Genomic DNA, 20,941 nt, shown 5'->3' on the forward strand with positions numbered 1-20,941 from the left:
ACAAAGCCAAACACACCGCACCTTACTTTGCGATAAATGGAGAGGTTTAAAGACTCTCGCTGCGTTTCCTGGCAGTGCAACCATTTTTTTTTGTAAGGAAGAGAATCAACAAGCAACCCACGCATCGACCTGCTTGGGGATGGAAGACACCTACGTTGCCGACACCCTTATTCGTTCTGCTTCTTGGCGTGTAATACGCCGCGTCGAGGCTCTCGCTCTCTCTTGATTTCGCTCCCAACCTCTCCCTTCTGTTTTGTTTTTGTTTTCTTCTGTTAAACTTTACTTTTCGTAGGAACCTCCCTCATACACATAGGAAGAAAAAGGACAGCAACTACAACAACAAACCCCTTTTTTTTAGCCTCGGCTTGCTTCATAATTGTATCGAAATGGCTGCATCTGCGACTCTTCATCTCCATAACGTCATTGGCGGCAACGTAAAGCAGGCGAGGTTTGACCGCCAGCTGCGCCTCTGGGGGACAGATGGGCAGGCGGCGCTGGAGGCCGCCCACGTCGTCGCCGTTGGTGCCACACCCGCCATCGCAGAGGCGTTGAAGTCGCTGGTCCTGACGGGTGTGACGACCGTCACGTTGGTGGATGAGCGCACGGTGACGGCGGAGGACCCGGCGACGAACTACTTCGTGCCCGCCGCATCAGTGGGAAATTCACTCGCCACGGCCGTGCTGACAAGCGTGTGCGCATTAGGGGAGCAGTGCACCGGCATATCCGCCGCGGTGGCGCCGGAAGCGTGGGTGAATGCGTATGTTGGAGCGGTGGAACAGGACTGGCAAGCGGGCAGTCTGCACAGCGCTGTTTCAAGCGCAGAGATGAAAGCACCTCTTTTCTGCGAACCGTCCGGCACCCTGGACGAAGAAATGACCGAGGACGTGTCCGCGTTGCGGAAGTTTGTGCAGCGTTTCCCTGTTGTTGTGGCAGGCGACGTGTCCGCGTCTTCTTCTTCTTCGCTCGTGCAAATCCCGTCGCCGTCGCTGATCCTAGTGAGCGAGCGTTACACCGACCTCTCGCCCACCTCCTCGCTCGTTCAAACGTGTCTCCACCGATGCTACCCGGATGTCCCTGTTGTACTGGTGCGTAGCAGCGGGCTACTCGGGTTTCTGCAGGTGTACTGCCCGCCGCGCGTCATTATCAGCCCGCACAACCCGACGCAGGTCAAGATGGACGATCTGCGCATCTTTCAGCCGTTTCCGGCCTTGAAAGCGTGGTTCGACGCGCATAACCCCGACGATGGCACGCAGTTCCCGACGGGCGACGTGGATGCTATGTCCCTGCACAGCCATTTGCCGTACCCCTGCATCTTGTATCACGCGTTTCGTCGGTGGTGGTCATTCTTATCGGCGAAGGAGCAGACCGAGCTGCAGTGCCACACATCCTGCGCTGCTTCTTCGTCGCCTTCGCTTTTCCCGTTGTCATCGAAGAGCTATCACGACATCGCGAACGTCACGGCTGGGTTGATACGCCGTCAGTCTCCGCCCGAGGAGGCGTTTCTGGAGGCGATGGAAAAGTGTACGGCCAAGCTGAACAGACCCGTGGTGCAGCAGCTGCCAGAGGGGCTTCACACGCTTTTCAACGACCCGCACTGTGCGGATCCGCTGCTGGCGGTAGCCGAGGTGCAGGCGCGGCTTTTCCCTGTCGCGCAAGCGGACGGCACATCCGCCGTGCCACTGACAGCCGCATCGGCGTTGTTGTTGCAACTGTGGACGCGTCCGGAGGTGCTGGTGTGGTTTGTACTCCGCGCCGTGCAGCTCTTCGTGCATGGTGAGATCGGGTGTGGAGAGCAGTCCGTGGAATCTGCCGAGCCTTCCAATCATGGCAACGAGGAGGCTCCGTTAAGGGCGACCCCGCTGCCTCCCTCTTCATTTTCTCCCTACACGCTTCCCTTCTCTGGGTATTTGCCAGATTTTACGACGACGACGATGTGGTACCGCGAGCTGCAGGACATTTATCATGCGAAGCACCAGGAGGATGTGGCGTGCATAGCGGATGCAGCGTGGGGGATGGTGCTGCAGGCTGTGGAGGCAACAATAGCAGGCACAGACGACGAAGTAGACAGTACTAAGACACCACCGCCGGTGCTGTTGCATGAGCAGTTGAGCCGCGCAGTGCGGCCACTCCTCATCAAGCTCACCAGCACGATGGTGACCAACATCTGGGATCTGCGATCAGTTGCGTTCTCGGTGGACTACCTGGCGACAGAGGAGTCGGCATGGCGGCAGCGTCTGGGTCGTCGACTCCTATGGATTACGCATCACATCGTCTATGACATGGAGGGTAACGCAAGCGCACGCCGTGCCGCGTGTATGGCGGTTGCTTACTTGTGCAAGGAGGAGCTCCAGCGATCCGCCGCCGCCGAGCATCGTGTGACGGGGCAGGAGATTGCAGCGGAGGCGGGGCACCTCGCCTTGTTGGCAAACACGTCGAATCCAGAGGCAGAGAACGCAGCAACCGCGACGACGGGGTCCGCTGAGGGTTCTCGGGCCTGGTTGGTGGAGAATGCAACGACGGACACGCTCTTTGCAAAGGCGTGTGAGGAGGTGGCGCGTTGGAACGGGAACGGCGCTGGGGCGAGCGTGCAGCTGCCCTCCGTTGCTGCGTCCACCGGCGCGTTAGCAGCGCAGGAGGCGGTGAAGCTGATCATGCGCATTCGCGTACCGTGTGGGCGGCCAATGATGTACGACGGCTACACAAACAAAATCTACACCTTGTGATCGCCAGTGAGCGCCAGGGAGCGTTTCATAAATGGTAACGTAGCACTTCCTTTTTTTTTCTGAGACAATTGTTTTACTGCGGCTTGGATCTCTGCTCATTGTTCAAGTCATGCGTGTTGTTCTCTGGAGCATGCGCATCCGTCAGTTGGAAGCAAACATCTACCTATACGTACTCCTGTTTAAAATCTCCGCATGGAAAGAAGGGCGAAAGTTTTACCCGGTGTGTGCATTGCAGCAGCGAGCGCAGATTTTCGTCTTCGTTGAGGAGGGATAGGATCTTTTAAAAAGAAAAAACGCTAGCAACAGTGGTGCGGTGTATTCCTCACGAACACTCGCACTTTAGCGCGAAGACGGAACTCCTCGTTACTTTCATGCTCTGTTTTTCTCTACTACTTCCTTTTTCCAACTTGCAAACGTGATCTACTGAACGCGGAACACACGAATGCGCACATGCACACACGTGCGTAACCCATCCATTGCACATGAACGGTGATTTACTTTCGCATTTTCGCACCTCAATGCTGTGGTGCTCCGTAGTATGTAGGCTTTCTCAGTATTCTGTTTACACCTTTCAAGTCCGCCTTTTTCTCTCTTTCTGTTTGGGTGGATGCGCGTTTAGGGCGTAGGTCCAAGTCAGCAATCTTTTCCCGCGCACAGAAGGACGAAGCATCCCCGCAGTGTCTTATGTCATCTCGCATTGCGCTCCCCCTGCGCTTTGTGCGGTGTGATTTGGGCACCGCAGGCCCTTCCGCAATCTCCACCTCGTCCCGCACTCAGGTGCTCACACCGTACAAACCGTGCGGACTTCCGTGCTACGCAGCTTCGCAGGTGAGCGCCGTGGCGAGCGTTGAGGCTGATCGTGGTGCCTCCTCCAGCAGCAACAGCGGGGCAGATGGCCGCCGACTCTTTGCTGTTCACACGCGCCTCTCTGCGGCCACCAGCGCCGCGTCATTTGAAGCAAGCGCGCAGCCCCGACCGGAGGACCCGAGCGACTCGCTGCTGTCGCGTGTGATCGACTCGTCGTTGCCGGGGTGCCGTCCGTACGTTGCCTTGCCGGTGCTCTCCTCGTTGCTCCGTCGTGGTGGGATCAGTGGCCGCACCGCTATTCCCGCTGCCCTCTTAAACCAATGGACTAGCCGGCACAAAGGACTTGTCCTCGTCACCCACACTCCGAGCGAGGCGTTGTTTCTCCGAAACGCGGCGCAGCTGGATTTGGTGCAACAGACCTTTCGGGTGGTGTGCCGCCTGCCAGCCGGCGTTGCCTCCGCCGCGCGCCACTATCTACACGCTCGTCAAAGGCAGTCGAATGATCTGGGAGCGGGCACTGCCGGGGCGGCGGCGGCTGTGCTAAATCCATACCTCCGGGCGCACACGGAGCGGCAGCGCGAGGCCTTGAGTGTGGCAGATCTCACGTACGGTATTCCCTTGACGCAGGTCGCAGCAACAGCAGCAGCGGCGGTAACACAACGGGGTGCGACGACGGACTTTGCAAGCGTGGGGCGGCTCCCGGCCGGTGTCCGTCCGCATCCTCTCGTGAGCGGCGGCTTCTTCGATGTCGCGCGTGGGCTGCTGCGCGTTCAGGGCACGATAAAGTGCGTGCTGCGCGTACAGACACCGCTGCACGCTGCCTCCCAACACAAGATCGAACAGTTCGCTCGACTGCAGAGCCTCTTTACTGCCCCGGCTCGGCAGAAGGAAGGAGGTGCGACACAACCCACCTTCACAACAGCAGTACATGACGAATTAAAAGTAGCGAGCATACCTTCGCACCCGTGGTTGAGGCCGGAGTGGCAGATCGGTGTTTCCCTGGACGCACCTAACATGCAATCCGCGGCCTTTGCCAATGTGAGTGACGATGACGACCATCCACATCGTTCGTTGCCGGCTCCGCGCGGCAAGTCCCTCGCCTTCGATTTTCGTCTCGTTTCTCTCTCCACTGCGAGGAAGGGCGACACGGCGCTGTACGAAGTGCACACCCGCGGTGACGTGACGGCAGACGAGGTAGCGGCGGTCTTTCAGGCGGAGGGCCTCTCCGTCTTAAACGATTACGTGCAGGACGTGTCCCTAGCAAACGTCGTGGCGGAGGTGGCGCAGCGCATGCGTGCAGCCCCACCCGGCCTACTGGCGTCGTTGCCGATGGGCGTGCAGCATTACCTGCGCTCCGCCTCGGCAGAGGAGCTTGTCGCGCTGCCGCTGACGCTGGTGCCGCTGGAGGATGCAGACCGGCTCTGCATCCAACAGGCGTTGAAAAGCAGGCGCAGCTCCAATGCTGCTGCCTCTTCGGCGCTGTTGCCAGGGCAGCCTCTGCCGCACCTCGCGGAGTCGGATGACCTGGAGCGCATGCAGCACTACGTTCAGTCCCTCTCGGGCGGGATCGATACCCGTCATCCGCTGCAACGCCTGCTGTGGCACGCCATCGGCACCTTCCACCTGTCCAACGCGGAGGAAAGGAACGCCTACGCGCGCGTGCTCAGCCTGACCCTCGGCAGCGGCATCGAGTGTACGAGCCTCACCTTCCCGGACCCCTCCCTCCCTGCCACAGTGAAGGCGATGCAGCACATATGGCTCACGTATGAGCAGCAGCGTCAGCGCCATGCGTCGCCAGCTGCGGCGGCGCGTGCCACTCGTCAGCACCCGCTAGCGGCAGAACTGCACTATGTGCGACGCAACGTGTTGGATGACGCGACGGGTCTGACGCGAGTGCCGCTGTTGGAGGACATGGCGCAGGCGGGTGGGCGCGCTGCTCGAGGGGAGTGCAGCTTCTCGCACGCGGCGGCGCTTGCCGTCCCACTGAACACGGTGAAGGAGTCGACACGTCTTGCTAAACACGGTGGGGCTGCTGCTGCCGCTGCTGGGGGTCTCCCTGTTGTGTCGAAGGACGTCCCGCGCAGCACGGCAGCGTGGAGGCAGACGGAGGTGCCGCCCAGCTACACGGAGGCCTACAACGGCTGGGCAGCGGCATCCTTGGAGATGTTGGACAGTGAGGAACGTATCAGCATGGCAGAAGCGGCGGCGCCGTCGCCGTGGTGGCCCTCGCCAGCGGCGCTAATGGAACGCGCTCCGCAGCGGCGGTCTGGCGCCCGTCCTGAACGTCACGACCATGCAGGTGCACCGTCCTCAGCGGCTCATCCACATTCAGAGAGGTCTGCGGAACAAAGCGGTGCTGCGCCGACGGTGCGTGTCTTCTTGCGCGTGGAGGAGCTCGCAGAGCTGTCGTGTGCGCACTGCGGAGCGCAGGGCCACACGTGGCAGCATTGTGCGACACGTAGCTCGGATGCGGTGGCGGCCTTGGAAGGGGGCGCAACGCTCATTCGCAGCAGCAGCAGCAACGGCGTAGTGCCTTCCTTAACAGCGAATACCGGTGCACCTCCCTCGATGACTGCCACGTCGGGGTCTTTCCTTACCTCCGTGATGGAAGACGAGAGCCTCACCATGGTGGAGGACGCAGCGACGGTGCTGGCAGATCAGGCGAAGGCCCTGACCGACTTGCGCGCGCAGCGTTCACGTGCCCTGGCCGGCGACACCTCGCCCTCGGCTGCGGTGGTGCTGGTGCCAAATATGGCTGCCACACAACACTTCAAGGCGGCGCACGTGCTACGCAGAGAGGCCCGCAAACCCGCGGTGCATCGTCGCACGATGCGGTGTGTGTACTGCGGCGGTCACCACCACGTCACGGCGTGCCCGAAGCTACAAGCACAGGATGGCGAAGCCGCTATCGAGCAGGCGGCGAGTGCGCATCGGTCATCCGCAACTACCACGACGACGACGTCAGCGCTGCCGCCGCTGTTCTGCATTAAGTGCGGGTCAAAAGGTCATGTGTATTTGGACTGCCCGCGGGTGCCAAGGGATTTGCATCCGGCGACGCACTGCCCCATCTGCCTACAGCCGCGCAGGAATGGGTCGCATGACCCACTGCACTGCCCTCAGCGGGTCCCGGTGCCCGCAGGGTACGCGCTGTCTGGCGTTCCACACAGCGGGCCGTCATCGGCGTCTTTGCTGTCTGGGTTTGCCCGAAGCGCACACCCGCAGCGCGGAAGTCACCGCGACGAGAATGGAGAAGGACGTAGCTCTTTCAACGCAGGTGCGACGAGCGACGCTGCCCGCAGCCCTCGCCGCCACCGTCGTGGATCGGTGCTGATCGCGGACACCTTCGTCGACGCGCCGTCGCGTAGGAGGTGAAAAAAAAAGCGTTGTGCGTTGTCAGACGGTGATTGCTGCCGGCTGATGACGAAGTGTTTGCGTTGGTGCGGCTTTCTCTTCCCTTTTGTTTGCTTAATGTTGTTCACATACTACACACGTTAAAACGCACAAAGACAAAAAAGAACCAGCCTTCTTTTGGATGACTTCCTTAACGCCGTCCGTGCACGTTCACGTGGAAGTGGGCGAGCTAAATGCGTCTTACCGCAGGAAGAAAGAGGACAACAGCAATAAAGAAGAACGCCACGCTCGTTGACGGTGCTTTCGAAAAGCCTGTGTGGCGTCCTCGAAGGGAAACGACACATGTCATTTCTTCTCCTTTTTATAAAGATCAACTATTGTTGATATCCCCAACGCATTTTCTCTCTGTCCTGTACTTGTTCGCCGGTTTCTCGGCCTATTCGACCGCCTCCCGTCGAAACACGCAATGGTGCTCCACAACGGCAAGCCTTCGTGGATTGCCTCCACAGCATACCCTTTGCACTCGCACGTCACATTCGACGCGAATAATAATCAAAAGAGACTCGTGCTTACACGTTGGTTCTTTTGTTCGTGTAATTCCCACCTCTCCCTTTTATTCATTTCTGGATCGGTGCTTGTTCTCGCAGTTTATCTTTTCCTTTTTTTCCCTTTCCCCAGCGTCTCGAACGGGCACACCGCCGTGCGCTTTCCACACGCATTTTGAGTTCGACCGGCACTTTTTTCTCTCTCTCTCCTTTCGCGTCCGTTGAGGCAAGAGCACACACACACACACAAGCACGCACAAACAGGTCCGCTGCTCTTGTGCTTGACACCGTTATCCTTTCCCTCTTCCCTCTCACCGACAGTTGCCGTCCTTCTCCCCTCCTCCGAGCGATTTGCGTATTTCTTTCTCGCAGCACAAATACCGAAAATGTGGAAGGAATGGACGAAGAAGATCAAGACCTTCGCGGAGGACATCACTTCGCCAGAATACGACGACGAAAGGCGCGATGGTGCGGCATACGAGGAGGAAGAGACAGAGGAAGGAGTCAGCCACCACGTAGACGATTCATACAACAATCACCACGCACCACGTGGGCACACGTCAGCCCCACCGGCGAGTCACCGCAGGGTTCATGACACGCATGTTGATGGGAATTCGCTGCTCTTCGAGACCCCTGCGCGTTCTCTTGAAAGGCACTTCGATGAACCGACAGTGGAGCGGAAGCCAGGCGTGACGCCGCAGCATCTACCCCGTGCCTCTGCGCAATCGTCTCCCGCAGTAGAAACAACTGCCGCTGCGTCGCACGCACCGGCTGTAGTTGGCCACCGCTCGAATTGCGATGAAGGAGAGGAGGAAGAAGAGGCGGATGGGTTTTCGCGACTGTCGTCGTCATCGACGGTGGGGCCGGCACCGCCTGCGGTAGTGGCGGGAGAGGAGAAGCCGCAAGCGGAAAGACCGACGTCGACCAAGGCGTCTCTACCGCCGCCGTCCGCAGGCGGAGCACCTCGTCGAGGACCGCCCCCAGCCATGACCACCCCCCAGCTGCAACGGCAGCAGCATCAATCACCAGCTCAAGCGCAAGCTTCTTCGACGGCGGCTACGCCGGCAGCGGTGGCTCTTCCCCTATCATCGTGCTCCACTCCGGCTGACAAGGCGGGATTGACGGACACCAACTCCACCCCAGCAGTCACACACCTGTCCGCGCCACAGGAACGACGCGCCTCAGTGAGTTCTCAACCATTGCATCCAAAGGAAGAGGAGGAGAAAACGGCCCTCGCCCACACCCCACACCTCTCTACCTCGGCGGCATCAACATCGCCGCAGCATCAGCAACCGCAGCAGCGGCGCCGGGACGAGTGGGAGGAGGAAAAGATGCAGATGCTAGTTGACATCCGTAACTACCAGGAAGAGGTGCGCGTGGCACATGAGCAGACAGTTGCCTATTACGAAGCGCAGATAAAGGCGGCACAGCAGGCAACGAGTGACGCAGTGGCAAACGCAAAGACTACACAAGAGCAACGAGACAGTCTTCAAGCAGCGCTTCGCACGGCGGACAAAAAGCTTGAAAAAGAACAGGTAGCTCGCGCAGCGCTAGAGCAGCAGGTGAAACAGCTAACGCAGGCAGCCGAGGAAGCGAGGGCGAGAATGATTGAACTACAAGGGAAGCTCAACACCGCGGCGTCTGCGCCTCTCGCCTCGCACACCAATGCAGAGTGGGCTGAAAAAGAGAAGGAATGCGTGGAGTGGAGGGCAAAACTTTTAGAACAGGAGAGGGAGCAGCAGGCAGCACAGGCACAGCTTCGACAGTCGGCTGAGGCAGCGCGTCAGACCTTGGAGGAGCAGCTGAGAGAGGCGCATGCGCAGCTTGCAGCTTTGCAGATCTCCTCCACCGCATCCGCTGCTGCAGCCACGAGCGAACATCAGATGCAGCGCGCGGAATCTTCGTTGTTAGTGCAGCAGGAGGAGAAGCTCGCTACGCTGCAGGCGCAGCTAGATACGTGGAAGCACCGCGCTGGCGAACTGAAGGAGAGGCTCGAAGCAGCCCAAACGCACGCTGACTATCCGACTCAACACCGATCGGAAGACGAAGCCACGAACACCGCTGCACATCATGGTACCGCTCGTTCTCCCTCTTCGACGAGTTTAGCAGAAGTTGAACAGCTAAAGCAGCAGCTGCAGTCGACGGAAGCAGCGCGTCGTGCGCTGGAGACCCAGCTGCAGGAAGCACAACGCGAGCTGACGTCCACCTTCCCTTCGAGCAACCAACAGCAGCAAGCGCATCAGGCGCCGCAAGCCGAGGAGCTGGAGGCAATGACGCTCGAGCTCGAGTCAGCGCGCCAGCGTGCGGAAGCACTGACGCAGGCACTCGCAACTGCCGAGACGCAAAAGCAAAGCCTCACTTCCCAGCTTGCGGAAGAGCAGGCGAAAAGAAATGCCGTGCACAGCAGCGCTACTGCCGCCTCGACAGACGAAGTCCGGCGGCTCTCCGACCAATTGCAAGTCCGTGGGGAGCAATGCAATACCCTCCAGAGAGAAGTCCAGCAAGCGGAGGAAATGATTCATCAGCTCACTGGTCGCCTAGCGGCTGAGGCGAAGGCGCACAAAGAGGCGGTCGCACAGCTGGAAGAGTACCACGCCGAGGCGGAGGGTGTACTGGAAGACGAAATTGCCGGCGTGCGGGCAGCCGCTGCGAAGGAGAAGCAAAAACTGGACGAGCAGCTTCGCCGGTCTCAAGCGGAGCTGCAGCAGCTGCAGAAACGTGTGGCGCACGCAGAGGACGAAAGCAAGGCAGCGAACAAAGCACGGGGCGTGGCAGAGAGCAACGCAACCGCGCTCGAGAAGGAGCGAGCAGCGCTGCAGCGGCAACTGCAACAGCACCAAGACGATCTCGCGCAGCAGCAACAGGAGTGGAAGCGACTCGCCGAGCGGGAAGCGAACAGCGGCGCCGGCATCTCTCTCGCTGCCCTTACCAGCGTAAAACGAGAGTTGGAAGACAAGGTGCAGGCGCTGGAGGTGACGGTGGACCAGGTGCGTCGCATGACAGTGGACACGCTCGTGCGGCTGGGCGTGGACATCGCACAGGCGGTGCAGCCGCCACAGCCAAAGAGCAGCAACGGCGGCGTGTTGCGGAACGGGACCCAGCCACCACAACCACAACCACCACCGTCTTCGAGCAAGACGGCAACGGGGGACAACAAGGGGACTAACTCACGGAGCCGCAGTCGCAGCGCGAGCAACAGTGACAATGAGGAGGGCAACGAAAGCCAAATCTACACGGATAAACGCCGGCGCAAGGCGCAAGATGCGCTTCCCCTTCTCCAGCTCTTCTCCCTGCTCACGACGGAGTGTCTCCAGCAGCACAACATCGTCCTCCGCGCGGAACGGGTGCAACAGGAGTGGGAGCAAACATACGAGCAAGCCCGGCAGGTCAACGAGTCATTAAATCAACAGATCGCGGACGCGTGGGCCACCATCGGCAAACTGCGCGAAGAGGCTTCCGTGAAGGATGCCGCGGCACGGCAGATGCAGTCACGTGTCGGCAGCGGAGACGCTCGACTCTTGGAAGTGCAGGAGGAGCTGACGCGGGTCACGGCGGAGGTGGAGCAGCTGCGCGAGGAGCGGACGGCCTGGACGGTGCGCCTGCAACAGGCCGACGCCGGCGCCGAGGGTCAAGAGCGAACGCTCGCTTCTCTCCAGGAAGAGCTCCAATCGCTTCAGTCGATGCTGAAGTCCAAGGACGAGGAGCTGCAGTCGTCGCAGCAGAGTTTGGAGAACCTGCAGATGGTGCTGGACCGTTTCCAGGAGACGAAGCGGCACGAGGTGGAGGCTCTGACGCTGGAGGCGCACCTCGAGGCCGAGAATCTCAAGACGGAGTTGGAGAAAGGTCGGCGGGTCATGGAGCAGCACGATCAAACGAAGGAGGCGCTGCACCAACGCTACGAGGCCCAGCTGGCCGCGAAGGACGCCGAGGTGACGACACTCTATCGCAAGCTGGCGGAGGTACGAAAGGTGCTGGAGAAGACCACTTCACGCCACATGGACGGCGCCGAGACGAGCGTGGACAAGCGCGTCGTGTCGCAGCTCCTTGCCAAGTACATTCACGCCTTCATTGAGCAGCGCAAGGAGGCGGAGGATATGCTGAAGGTGCTGAGTGGGCTGCTGAACTGGGATGAGGCGACGCAGGAGCTGGCAGGGCTGCTTCCCGGACCGAACAATCCGCACCCGCCCGGCAGCGGCCCGCGTGGGCAGCACAGCAACATCGGCGGTTTGTTTGGCTGGCGACGCGGGAAGGCGGCGGGCACTGCTGCTGCTGCTGCCGCGTCTATCGGACAAGGGCGCGACGGAGACGGAAAGTCCAACGCGACAAGCACGAGCAAGTCTGGATTGGCTTCGTTGTGGGTCGAGTTTTTATTGAAGGAGAGCGCCGGGGGAGGCGGAGGCGCGGCTGCACCTCCCACTCCCTCCGCACCATCAGATGGGCCCGCAAGCGATGCCGCTGCGTTGGAGGCGCCTTCGGCAACTGAGTGTCCTGCAGCCACGACCACGCCCACGGAGGAGCACTAGGGGCACGAGCGCCAGCCGAGCTGCTCCTTTGTGCGTGTCCCGATGCTGAGAGAGAATGGTTGAGGAGAACCTGCTGGTTTCACGCTTGCCTTTTTGTTTTCGCCTGCCATGCTGCCGTCTTCTCTCTTCTCTCTTTCTGTATTCGTTTAACGGGAAGAGGGAGTAGGGGGGCACATCCTTCTTGTCTTGTGCGCCACAGGATGAGGGCAGCGATCAACAGAACAACGGTTGCAGCAGCTGTACAAGAGCTGGATCCCTCCACTGTGCTTATGGGAAACAGCAACGATACGCTACAAAAAAGTATACAGGAAGAGAACGCTTTACAGTATCGGTTCACGTGCTTGTCTGTCCGCAAGAAACCACCACTTCTTGCTGTACGAAGCCAAGCTCTTTGCGATGATGAGCAAGCTTACGAGTTGCTGCTGAGGAACGCTGATAACAAACATTTGTCTCTGCTGTTGTTGGAGTATGGGGCCCTTTATGTGGACCACGCACCTCTTTTGTCGGCTCCATGACTCTTGCTGATATGTATTCTGGCTGAAAGAAAGAACAAACAAACGTGGACCGTGGTGGTCGCTGGTGCGTGCACTTCTACGTCTACTTCCATCACTTCTCTCCATGCTTTTTTTTAATCTTCTTCTTTCGTTCTCTATTGTGTGTGTGTTGTGTGTGTGGGTGCACACCCCTCCGCAGTACTCCTCCTTGTCTTTTGCCGAGTAACAGCCTTTCTCATTATCCTGCTCTCCATTATCAGAGGAAGAGCTGCACTCTAAGTGTAATCAGCAACAACAACAAAAAGAAAAGCGTGGGTAAACCCTCGCAATCTGCTTTCGGCTGTGCACCTCGATTTTTCCTCTTCCTGTTTTTCTTACCTTTCTCCTTTTACGCTCTGTTGTGAGCTTTTTCTCACCTCTCCACCCCCACCCCCACTCTCTCTCCTTAGGTGGACATAAGCGCTCTGAACGACTCCAAAAGGGGCTAGCAGGCCAGGCGGGCGCCCACAGAGTCCGCATAATATACAACAGTGAACTTCTTGCTGCTCAGCACCCGTATATCCGTACCGGCAGACACGCCCACAGAAAGCTCTCATTGCTGTTCTTCGATCTCTCTCCGCGATTGCTTTACGAAGTGGAACGGAGGGACGAGGGAGCTGCTCTAGTTTCTTCTTATTTAATCTTCTTCTTTTTGTTCTTTTCTTAGAATGTCGACGTACGAGTGGGTCATTGAGCAAGAAAGCCCTGACGGCGTCACGACGCGTATCGTCTTCGACATCGCCGGTGCTGACGAGGCCACGAACGGCAACAGTCATACCATCGGCTCTCGTTACAACAGTTCTTCTGCTTCATTGCCCTCGCGCATGCGTGGAGGCCGCGGCGGCCGTGGAGTCTCCTCTGTAGCTCCATTACAGCAAATCGGGGTGAGCAGCACATCCACCAACACGTTTTTCGCTTTCAGAGACGCCACCACACGATCGGAGGGCGGGAGTAGCAAGCGCAGCAGCAAGCGCAGCAACGGCAGTCGGTCACGGCGCAACCACCGCCTAGGCAGCTCCGTCAATGGAAGCGGGCCGAGTGTAGGCGGCACGGGCAGCAGACTCGCCCCTGCCGGTTCCGCCTACACCTCCGCTGCTCTTCGTCAGCGCTATCATCGCATGCTCTTCGGTGAACGCGGCGCTTCCGCACCCATGTCAGCTCGCCTCGATCCGACAGGCAGCAGCTTCGGTACAACCAACTTCTACACTCGAGCGGCCGGAACCGCCAACGTCGGCTACGCCACCACCGCCACCGCCAGCGCCGCCTCTTCTTCCCCTAGTACAATTTTCATGTCCACCTACGGAGCCGAAATGACGGAGGAGGAAGAGCGATCGAGTGGCAGCTACCCGCCGCGTCGCAGCCGTGCCAGCACGAACAGCAGCGGCAGCGGTGGCGGCTCATCGCGCAACAGCGTGGGTAACGTAAAAGGTAGCGTTATCGCGACTGTTGTCGACAGTAGCAGTGGTGGTGGCCAACAGGATGAGGTGCCACCGCGATATGCGCCGTGGGCGGCCCACGTGGAAGATCCTGCACCCTCTCCCCCCCCAAACCATCCCGTATGCATCTCGCAACCACCAAACGAGGTCTCTGCGTCCTTTGCACGGCCGCTTCCGCCATCGAACACCGCCACGATGGACTACGTCGATGACAAGGATCGCTACTGCAGTTATGTGAGGCGAGATGTGTGGGCGGCGCGGGCGACGTGCCCTCACACCGTCACGGCGGGTCCGAGCGAGTTCCCAGCTTTTCCGCCCCTCCACCCGATTCCGCTGGAGGAAGAAGGGGAGAGCGCGAGGAATGGCGAGGGCAACGCGCCGGACAGCAAAGAGCGCGATACCCATAACGGTAGTCGGCGGAGGAGCCACGGCTACGCTGCTGCGATGCAGCAGCCGTTTCGCGTTGTGTCCGACTGGAACGACAAGAACGGTGGCGGAAGTGATGGAGAGGGACACGGTGGAGATGATTTGCAGCGACCGTTTTTCGTGAATAGTAGTCCCGCAATAGCACAGAAGCAGCAGTGCGGCGTGACTGCGGAATTGAGGGAAGACAGCCGCCGATACAACAAGATGCTGCTCCGAAAAGAGCGTGAGCGCGGGCGTGGGCGCGGGTGGCAGGCAACGTCAGCATCTGCAGCCGCAACCACCGCGTCGTCTGCGGGTGGCCGATACGGTGACGCCAAGGACAGGTCTGTCTCCTCCTACTCGTGCGATAGCGACGACGCCGATGTTGATGTGGACTCAGAGGACTCGTCTATCGAGTGCTTAAGCAACTCCCCCAGCAGCAGCGAGGACTCGGACGCGGAGGCACTTCGTGCCGACGCCTCCTTCGCCGCCAAGGTGCAGTCCCTCGCGAGCCGTGCGGGGCGAGAGCGGCGCAAAATGGAAGCGCGCGAGGAGCGTCAGCTGCAAAACGAACTGCTACGCTGCGAGGAGGCGCTGCTAACGCCGCCGATAGCGTTTCTGCACGAATCGATGGCGCCGTCGCCGTCTCCCCCTTTCTCGTTGGCGGCCACCCTGCGCCAGCGCGACACCGCCTCCGCCGCGACCGGTGTGCGCGCGATGGCTGGATGCAGTGTGGATGGGCAACGCATGAACGCTTCTACGCGATCTGGCAGCGGCAGCAACAGCAGCAATAGTAGCTATACACCCTCCTCCTTCTTTATTTCGCCGATTCATCAGTCCGTTGCGGCGGAGTCGTCGACGTGGGCTGGGGCGGGGACGCGGGTCCAGTTTCTCGGACAGGGCGGCCTCAGCAGCAGTGCCGGACGAGCAGCAGCAGCAGCAACGAACCGTCTTGGTGCGAACAGCGGTGGCGTTAATCGACGCCGCGGCCGCACCGATGACAACGAAGAGGACGATCTCCACGTGGAGGAAGCACAGGACCAGCGCGAGAGCACGGTGCACCTATCGAGCACACGACGTGACGATGATCCCGGTACGCATGTGAGTTCTTCTTCTTCTTTCGCTGCGCCACTCCCAATATCCAAGTCACAAGCGCGTCGTGCGCGGAAGCAGCGGAAGAAAGGCAACGAGATCCGCCAGTCCGTCGTGGCGGAGTGCGGTGGGAGTCGTGCGCTGCGCCCCGTCGCGCCGCCGTCCATCGAGCCTCCGCTGGAGATGCTGCCGTGCAGTAAGAAGGAGATGTGCGACGATCTGCTGGAGTCGTTCCTGATGGCCGCGGCTCTCGAGGACGATGATTTGAAGTTGCCTTAAAAAGCGCTGGAGGGAGAGAGGCGAGAGGCGAACGGAGGAAGAAAAGAACATGAAGTGTTTGTGAGGGCGTAGAAAACAAGAAACTAATTAATGGCGTTTCCTCAAATGAAACCAATCATGGGCATTGGATGAATGAAGCGGCCACGAGCACTCGACGCAGGTCTTTTGCTTCTCTTTTCACTCCGTTTTCTCGCTCTTTCTGTCTCGTCGAAGAGGCGGATAGTTCGGGACTGATTGTAAAAAAAAAAGGAGAGGTTTTTGTAGCGGATGCGTGTCCTTCGCGTGTGCGTGTCACTCAACATCCATTAAAAAAAAAAAGGAAACAGTGAAGAATACACAACTGGAGGGGTCATTGTGTTCGTAACCGTCCCTCCAAAAAAAAAACTCTGCTGCAGGTGCGATGGACGCCGAGGGAATTTATTCCGTTGAGTGTGTGTGTGTGTGTGCCGGAAACACCTCTGACGCATCTCGCAGCTTTTTCCCTTATTCCTGACATTTTAGAACACAGGAGTATGCTGTTCATTTTATTACCTGCTGGTTGTGCCCCATCAGGCAGTATGTACGCATGTGCGTTTGGTTTCACGTTCTCTTATCTCTCTTGTCATCCTCCTTCATCTCTTCCCTCCTCTTTTAACTCTACGTGGAGGGGTCAGAAACGGACGGCTGTAACGCGAAGAGCGATTGCTTCCGACCACCTTTTAATGGTGGTGCAGCGCAAGTTGAATACATAGTGAAGAACAGCAATCACACACCCCAAAAAGGCGTGTCGCATGCTGCAACATGAGCTCTGGTACCACAAACGGTGACGCCACAGCTGCGACTACAGGTAGTAGTGGCAGCCACAGCGACAGCAACGGCAGCGCCTCTCCGCACATCACGAAAGAGAACATTGACTCCTTCAACTATTTTCAGCTCTTCGGTCTCACCCTACCAGTCGACAGCGCGAGCAGCAGCGCCGCCGATGACGTCGATGTAGCGACGATTCGACGCGTCTACCGCCGCCTGAGTCTGCGCTTTCATCCCGACAAGGACGACTCCGCAGAGGCGCGGCACGCCTTCGAGGTGGTGCATACCGCGCTCGAAACCGTCATCGATGCGGCGAAGCGGGCGGTGTATCTCAACGATCTCAGCGATGCAGACGGCAAACAGAAGAGGAGCAGTAAGACGACGGACGAAGACGCACGCCAGCGGCAGCGCACGCAGCAGGCGCAGGAAGAAGCACAGTGGGCAGCGGATCTGCTCGCGCAGCGCGAGCAGCAGCGTCGGGCAAAGGAGGCCGCAGCCCGTCAAGCAGCGCAGGAGCGCGAGGAGGCGGCACAGCGACTCCTGTCCGAGTTGACGAGTACGTTGCACACACCCTTTCAGCAGATGGAGGCGGAGCTCGTGCGGGACTGGGATGTGGACGAGGAAATTGTGGCCATGAAGACGAAGGAGGTGATGAAACTGCTCCGACAGCTCGCACCGGCAGGACATGCCAGTGACTCGGAGGAGAGCGCGGATGGAGATGCCGCTGAAGTGAATGCCGGCAGCTCTCGTAAGCGTGGCCGGGAGACTGCGGAGAAGCTCTAAGTTAGTTGCACCGGCCTAGTCTTTTTTCTGTTTGTGCTTCGCTGTGTTCTTTTGTTGTTGATGTTGGGAAAAAGAAGACGTGGAGGGACGCGGAAGACACGCCGCCGCCGCCGCCGTAAAAGCGCAGCATGAACAAACAAACAGGATTCATGCACAGCGGAACATTGAAATTGCCAAAGTAACTAAAAAAAGAACTACTCCAACTGCAGATCCCTCCCGTTTCATATTTGCTGAAGACCGGGAAAGCACTCTTCATCGACCCATGTCGCGGGGAAAGGAAATTGCAAGCTTTCACTGCGAATGAAAAGGCAAGGAACGTCTTGTTGGCCGAGCACGGCTCGCCTCAACAGAAATTGTCTTCATGCAGCCTTCCACCGGCACTTTCGACTTTCGGTCAACTCCCCTGTGCTCTCTCTCTTTCCGTATTTTTCTTTCTTCTCATCCTCCCGGTATGCGTTCAACTCCATATACCGATGTTTCCTCTTCCGCGATGGGGCTTCTTCCTCCGCTGCTGCGCCGTTTTCTCTAGCACCTCAACACCAACGGAAAGAAGGAGAAGCTGTCAGTGCGACGCCACCACGCTGCAGTTTCTTCTCCTTTTATATTTCTTGTTGTCTTTTCCATCGTCCCCATTGGCGACGACGCACCAGCACCGCGGCAACGTTGAACAACGCTGCCTCATATAGTTTTTTTTTTCTTCTGCTCGTGTTCTCACCACGCACTCCATAGATTCATTACACTCCGGCTTCATTCTTCTTCTTTGATATACACATACATACACCCACGACAAAGGCAACATCAAGCCCCTTGAGAAAAAAAAACCCAAAAGTAGACATGCTGAGCAATCGCACCCTGACAGAGGAGCAGACGGTCATCCGGCGTCAGTTCACAGACTTCTTCGAGAGCGAGCGCTACGAAGAACGGTACCATGAGCGCATTCAGACGATGATCGTCGCCGGCAAGGCTCGCCTGCTGCTGGACATGGGCGATTTGCTCGATTACATCCCCATCAGCGCTGGCGGTCTCGACGGCAGTGAGAACGGCCTTGGCGGTGGCGGTGGTGGTGAAGCTGGTCTCTCTCTTGGCGCCAGCATCATCCGCCAGCCTGGCAAGTACATCCCGCTGCTTGAGCTGGCCTTGCACGACGTGGTGCTGCGCCAGCAGCCGGAATACTTGAAGGTGGACTACCGCTCGCGCGCGGTGCATGCGGGCTTTGAAGGCCCCGTCGGACGCGTCTTGTCGCCGCGCGAGCTGTACGCCCGCCACCTGAATACCATGGTCGCGCTCGAAGGGATCGTGATCCGGCAGTCCACGAACCGGCCGCGTGTACTGGAGACGGTGCACTACTGCGCCGAGACGAACAAGTTCACTAAGAAGGAGTTCCGCGATCAGCTGACGCCGATGATCGACAGCTCTCACTTGCCCACAGTGAATGTGATGCCCAAGACGGACATGGAAGGCCACGCCTTGCGCACGGAATTGGGACTGTGCACCTTCATGGACTCACAGTGCGCGGTGCTACAGGAGGCACCGGAGCGAGCGCCGACGGGGCAGCTCCCACGCAACGTTGAGGTGCGCTTTGACGACGATCTTGTCGACGCCGTGAAGCCTGGTGATCGCGTGCTGCTCGTCGGGGTTTACATGCCGTACACTACCGCCGACAGCAAGAGCTTCCAATCTATCGTCCTCGTGAACCACGTTGTGTCGACGCAGACGTTCACCTTTCTCACCCGTCCGCTTCCCGCGCTGGAGGACCGTCTCACACGATTTGCGCGGAAGTGTCTGGAGCAGCACGGTCCGAGCGGGGTGCTCGACACGCTGGCCAAGGCGGTCGCCCCGACCATCTACGGAATGACGCCCGCGAAGCAGGCCATTTTACTCATGATGGTGGGCGGAGTAGAGCGCATGTCCCACCACTCCCACGTGCGTGGCGACATCAACGTCCTCCTCGTCGGTGAGCCCTCCACCGCCAAGTCGCAGCTGCTCCGGTTCGTGCTCGGTGTGGCGCCGCTGGCGCTGAGCACGACAGGGAAAGGCTCCTCCGGTGTCGGTCTGACGGCCGCGGTGGCGACGGACAGCTACACCGGTGAGCGCTCTCTCAGCGCGGGTGCCATGGTGTTGGCGGACCGCGGCATTTTATGCATCGACGAGTTCGACAAGATGGGATCACAGGACCGGGTGGCGATGCACGAGGCGATGGAGCAGCAGACCGTGACGATTGCGAAGGCGGGCATTCACGCATCTCTCAACGCGCGGTGCAGCGTGCTGGCTGCGGCGAACCCGATTTACGGCTTTTACAGCGTGCAGCATCGCCTGGCGTTTAACGTGGGGCTGCCAGAGTCGCTGCTCTCCCGTTTTGATTTGACGTTTATTATCCTAGATCAGCACTCGTCCGACTACAACCGTCGCATTGGCTACCACATCCTGCGCAACCACATGACTTCCGAGACAGTGCGCTATGATGAAGTGGATTCGCGGACCGTCGTGGAAAGCGTGGAAACGAGCTCGAACGCTGCCGCTCGTCAAGCCGGACCCCGTCGTGGTGGTGGTGATGGCAATGACGACGAGCAGGGCACAACTTCCGTTTCCTCCTTCGGGAACGGTGGCGGCGAAGGCCGTCTCGACTTACGCATGACGACCAACAGCACAGGTGAGTCCATCGTGAGCGTCGATTTCCTGCGCGCCTTCACGCAGCTGGCAAAGCGGGGGTCGCCGCTGCTGACCGAGGCGTCGCGTGATCTGGTTTGCCAGCACTACGTCCAGCTGCGCGCCGAGCAACAGGACGGCGGCCGCGATGGCTTTTTCATTACCCCGCGTACACTCGACGCCATCGTGCGCCTCTCAACCGCGAACGCAAAGCTGCGTCTGTCGCCAACGGTGGAGGAGGTCGATGTTGCGGCGGCGATGGCGCTGCTGCGGGCGTCGGTGAACGCCGCTACCACCGCGACGCAGCAGCGCCGCGATGACAACGAACACTCTATCGAGGAGGCGGGAGGACACAAACGGCCTGCCGCCGCAGCCACATCAGCGGGGGCGGAGACAACGGCGACGGGGCTGGAGGTGGTGCCGTCGTCAATGAACACCACGGAGGAAGCAGCGGCGCTGCGACGGCCGCGCACGGAGGCCGAGGCCGGCGAGGACGGACGGGTGGAGAGCAGCCGCAGCAGCGGTGAGGCAGCGACAACACCCGCGACCGTGACGAGCGGGGCTGCCATGTCCGCAGTGGATGTGCATCTCAACCGTCGCGTCGTGGAGGCCCTGAAGGAGTTTCAGCGAGAGCAGCGTGACGTCGTTGCGCTGCGAGAGTTGCACGAGCGTCTCGGCGGCGGTGGCGGTGCGGCGACGACCTCGATGGACGCGCTGAAGCGATCGGTGACGCAGCTGCAGGGCGACGCATTTATCTTCGAGGGCACCGAAGACGGCGGTGACGATACAGTTCAATTCATTTAAGTGCGACAGCGGCGGGGCGGAAGAATAACGAGTTGAAAGACCGCAAAAACTGGTGTTTCCCATGTAGCGGTGTGAGAGAGGTGAACGATGCTGTGCTTTAGACGTGGGGCAGCTAAGAATTCCGGCGCAGATGAAACTGGTAGATGCTCCGGCGAAGTGCTCGCTGTGTCGTTCTTTGGTTCCTTCTTTCTTTTCCCTTTCTTTACGTCACCTATAGATCCCTCTGGT

At 59.3% G+C, this 20,941-nt stretch overlaps 6 protein-coding genes across 12 annotated transcripts; all 6 read left to right on the plus strand.

Moving 5' to 3' along the window:
• Positions 1-290: 290 nt before the first annotated feature.
• Positions 291-2,723, plus strand: ABB37_02343 (hypothetical protein; the record flags this gene model as incomplete). The annotated part of the gene is made up of 1 exon (XM_015799300.1): positions 291-2,723. The coding sequence occupies exon 1, from the start codon at positions 387-389 to the stop codon at positions 2,721-2,723; it is 2,337 nt and encodes a 778-aa protein (XP_015662778.1). The 5' UTR covers positions 291-386.
• A 535-nt stretch (positions 2,724-3,258) lies between these two features.
• Positions 3,259-6,902, plus strand: ABB37_02344 (hypothetical protein; the record flags this gene model as incomplete). The annotated part of the gene is made up of 1 exon (XM_015799301.1): positions 3,259-6,902. The coding sequence occupies exon 1, from the start codon at positions 3,408-3,410 to the stop codon at positions 6,900-6,902; it is 3,495 nt and encodes a 1,164-aa protein (XP_015662779.1). The 5' UTR covers positions 3,259-3,407.
• A 464-nt stretch (positions 6,903-7,366) lies between these two features.
• Positions 7,367-11,949, plus strand: ABB37_02345 (hypothetical protein; the record flags this gene model as incomplete). Of its 3 annotated transcripts, none has more annotated exons than XM_015799302.1 (1): positions 7,367-11,949. In XM_015799302.1, exon 1 carries the CDS (start codon positions 7,813-7,815, stop codon positions 11,947-11,949), a length of 4,137 nt encoding a protein of 1,378 aa, XP_015662780.1. In that variant the 5' UTR covers positions 7,367-7,812. The 3 variants fall into 3 exon arrangements, with proteins under 3 accessions (XP_015662780.1, XP_015662781.1, XP_015662782.1); XM_015799303.1 differs by having other exon boundaries at positions 7,389-11,949; XM_015799304.1 differs by having other exon boundaries at positions 7,527-11,949.
• A 691-nt stretch (positions 11,950-12,640) lies between these two features.
• On the plus strand, positions 12,641-15,694 carry ABB37_02346 (hypothetical protein; the record flags this gene model as incomplete). Of its 2 annotated transcripts, none has more annotated exons than XM_015799305.1 (1): positions 12,641-15,694. In XM_015799305.1, the coding sequence occupies exon 1, from the start codon at positions 13,151-13,153 to the stop codon at positions 15,692-15,694; it is 2,544 nt and encodes an 847-aa protein (XP_015662783.1). In that variant the 5' UTR covers positions 12,641-13,150. The 2 variants fall into 2 exon arrangements, with proteins under 2 accessions (XP_015662783.1, XP_015662784.1); XM_015799306.1 differs by having other exon boundaries at positions 12,671-15,694.
• Positions 15,695-16,338: 644 nt separating this feature from the next.
• On the plus strand, positions 16,339-17,263 carry ABB37_02347 (DNAJ family-like protein; the record flags this gene model as incomplete). Of its 4 annotated transcripts, none has more annotated exons than XM_015799307.1 (1): positions 16,339-17,263. In XM_015799307.1, the coding sequence occupies exon 1, from the start codon at positions 16,475-16,477 to the stop codon at positions 17,261-17,263; it is 789 nt and encodes a 262-aa protein (XP_015662785.1). In that variant the 5' UTR covers positions 16,339-16,474. The 4 variants fall into 4 exon arrangements, with proteins under 4 accessions (XP_015662785.1, XP_015662786.1, XP_015662787.1 ...); XM_015799308.1 differs by having other exon boundaries at positions 16,346-17,263; XM_015799309.1 differs by having other exon boundaries at positions 16,369-17,263.
• A 527-nt stretch (positions 17,264-17,790) lies between these two features.
• On the plus strand, positions 17,791-20,713 carry ABB37_02348 (putative DNA replication licensing factor MCM3; the record flags this gene model as incomplete). Its single annotated transcript, XM_015799311.1, has 1 exon — positions 17,791-20,713. The coding sequence occupies exon 1, from the start codon at positions 18,098-18,100 to the stop codon at positions 20,711-20,713; it is 2,616 nt and encodes an 871-aa protein (XP_015662789.1). The 5' UTR covers positions 17,791-18,097.
• Between the last annotated feature and the right edge of the window lie 228 nt (positions 20,714-20,941).

The sequence above is a fragment of the Leptomonas pyrrhocoris genome, assembly GCF_001293395.1.
Source record: "Leptomonas pyrrhocoris isolate H10 chromosome Unknown, whole genome shotgun sequence".
Taxonomy (NCBI): domain Eukaryota; phylum Euglenozoa; class Kinetoplastea; order Trypanosomatida; family Trypanosomatidae; genus Leptomonas; species Leptomonas pyrrhocoris.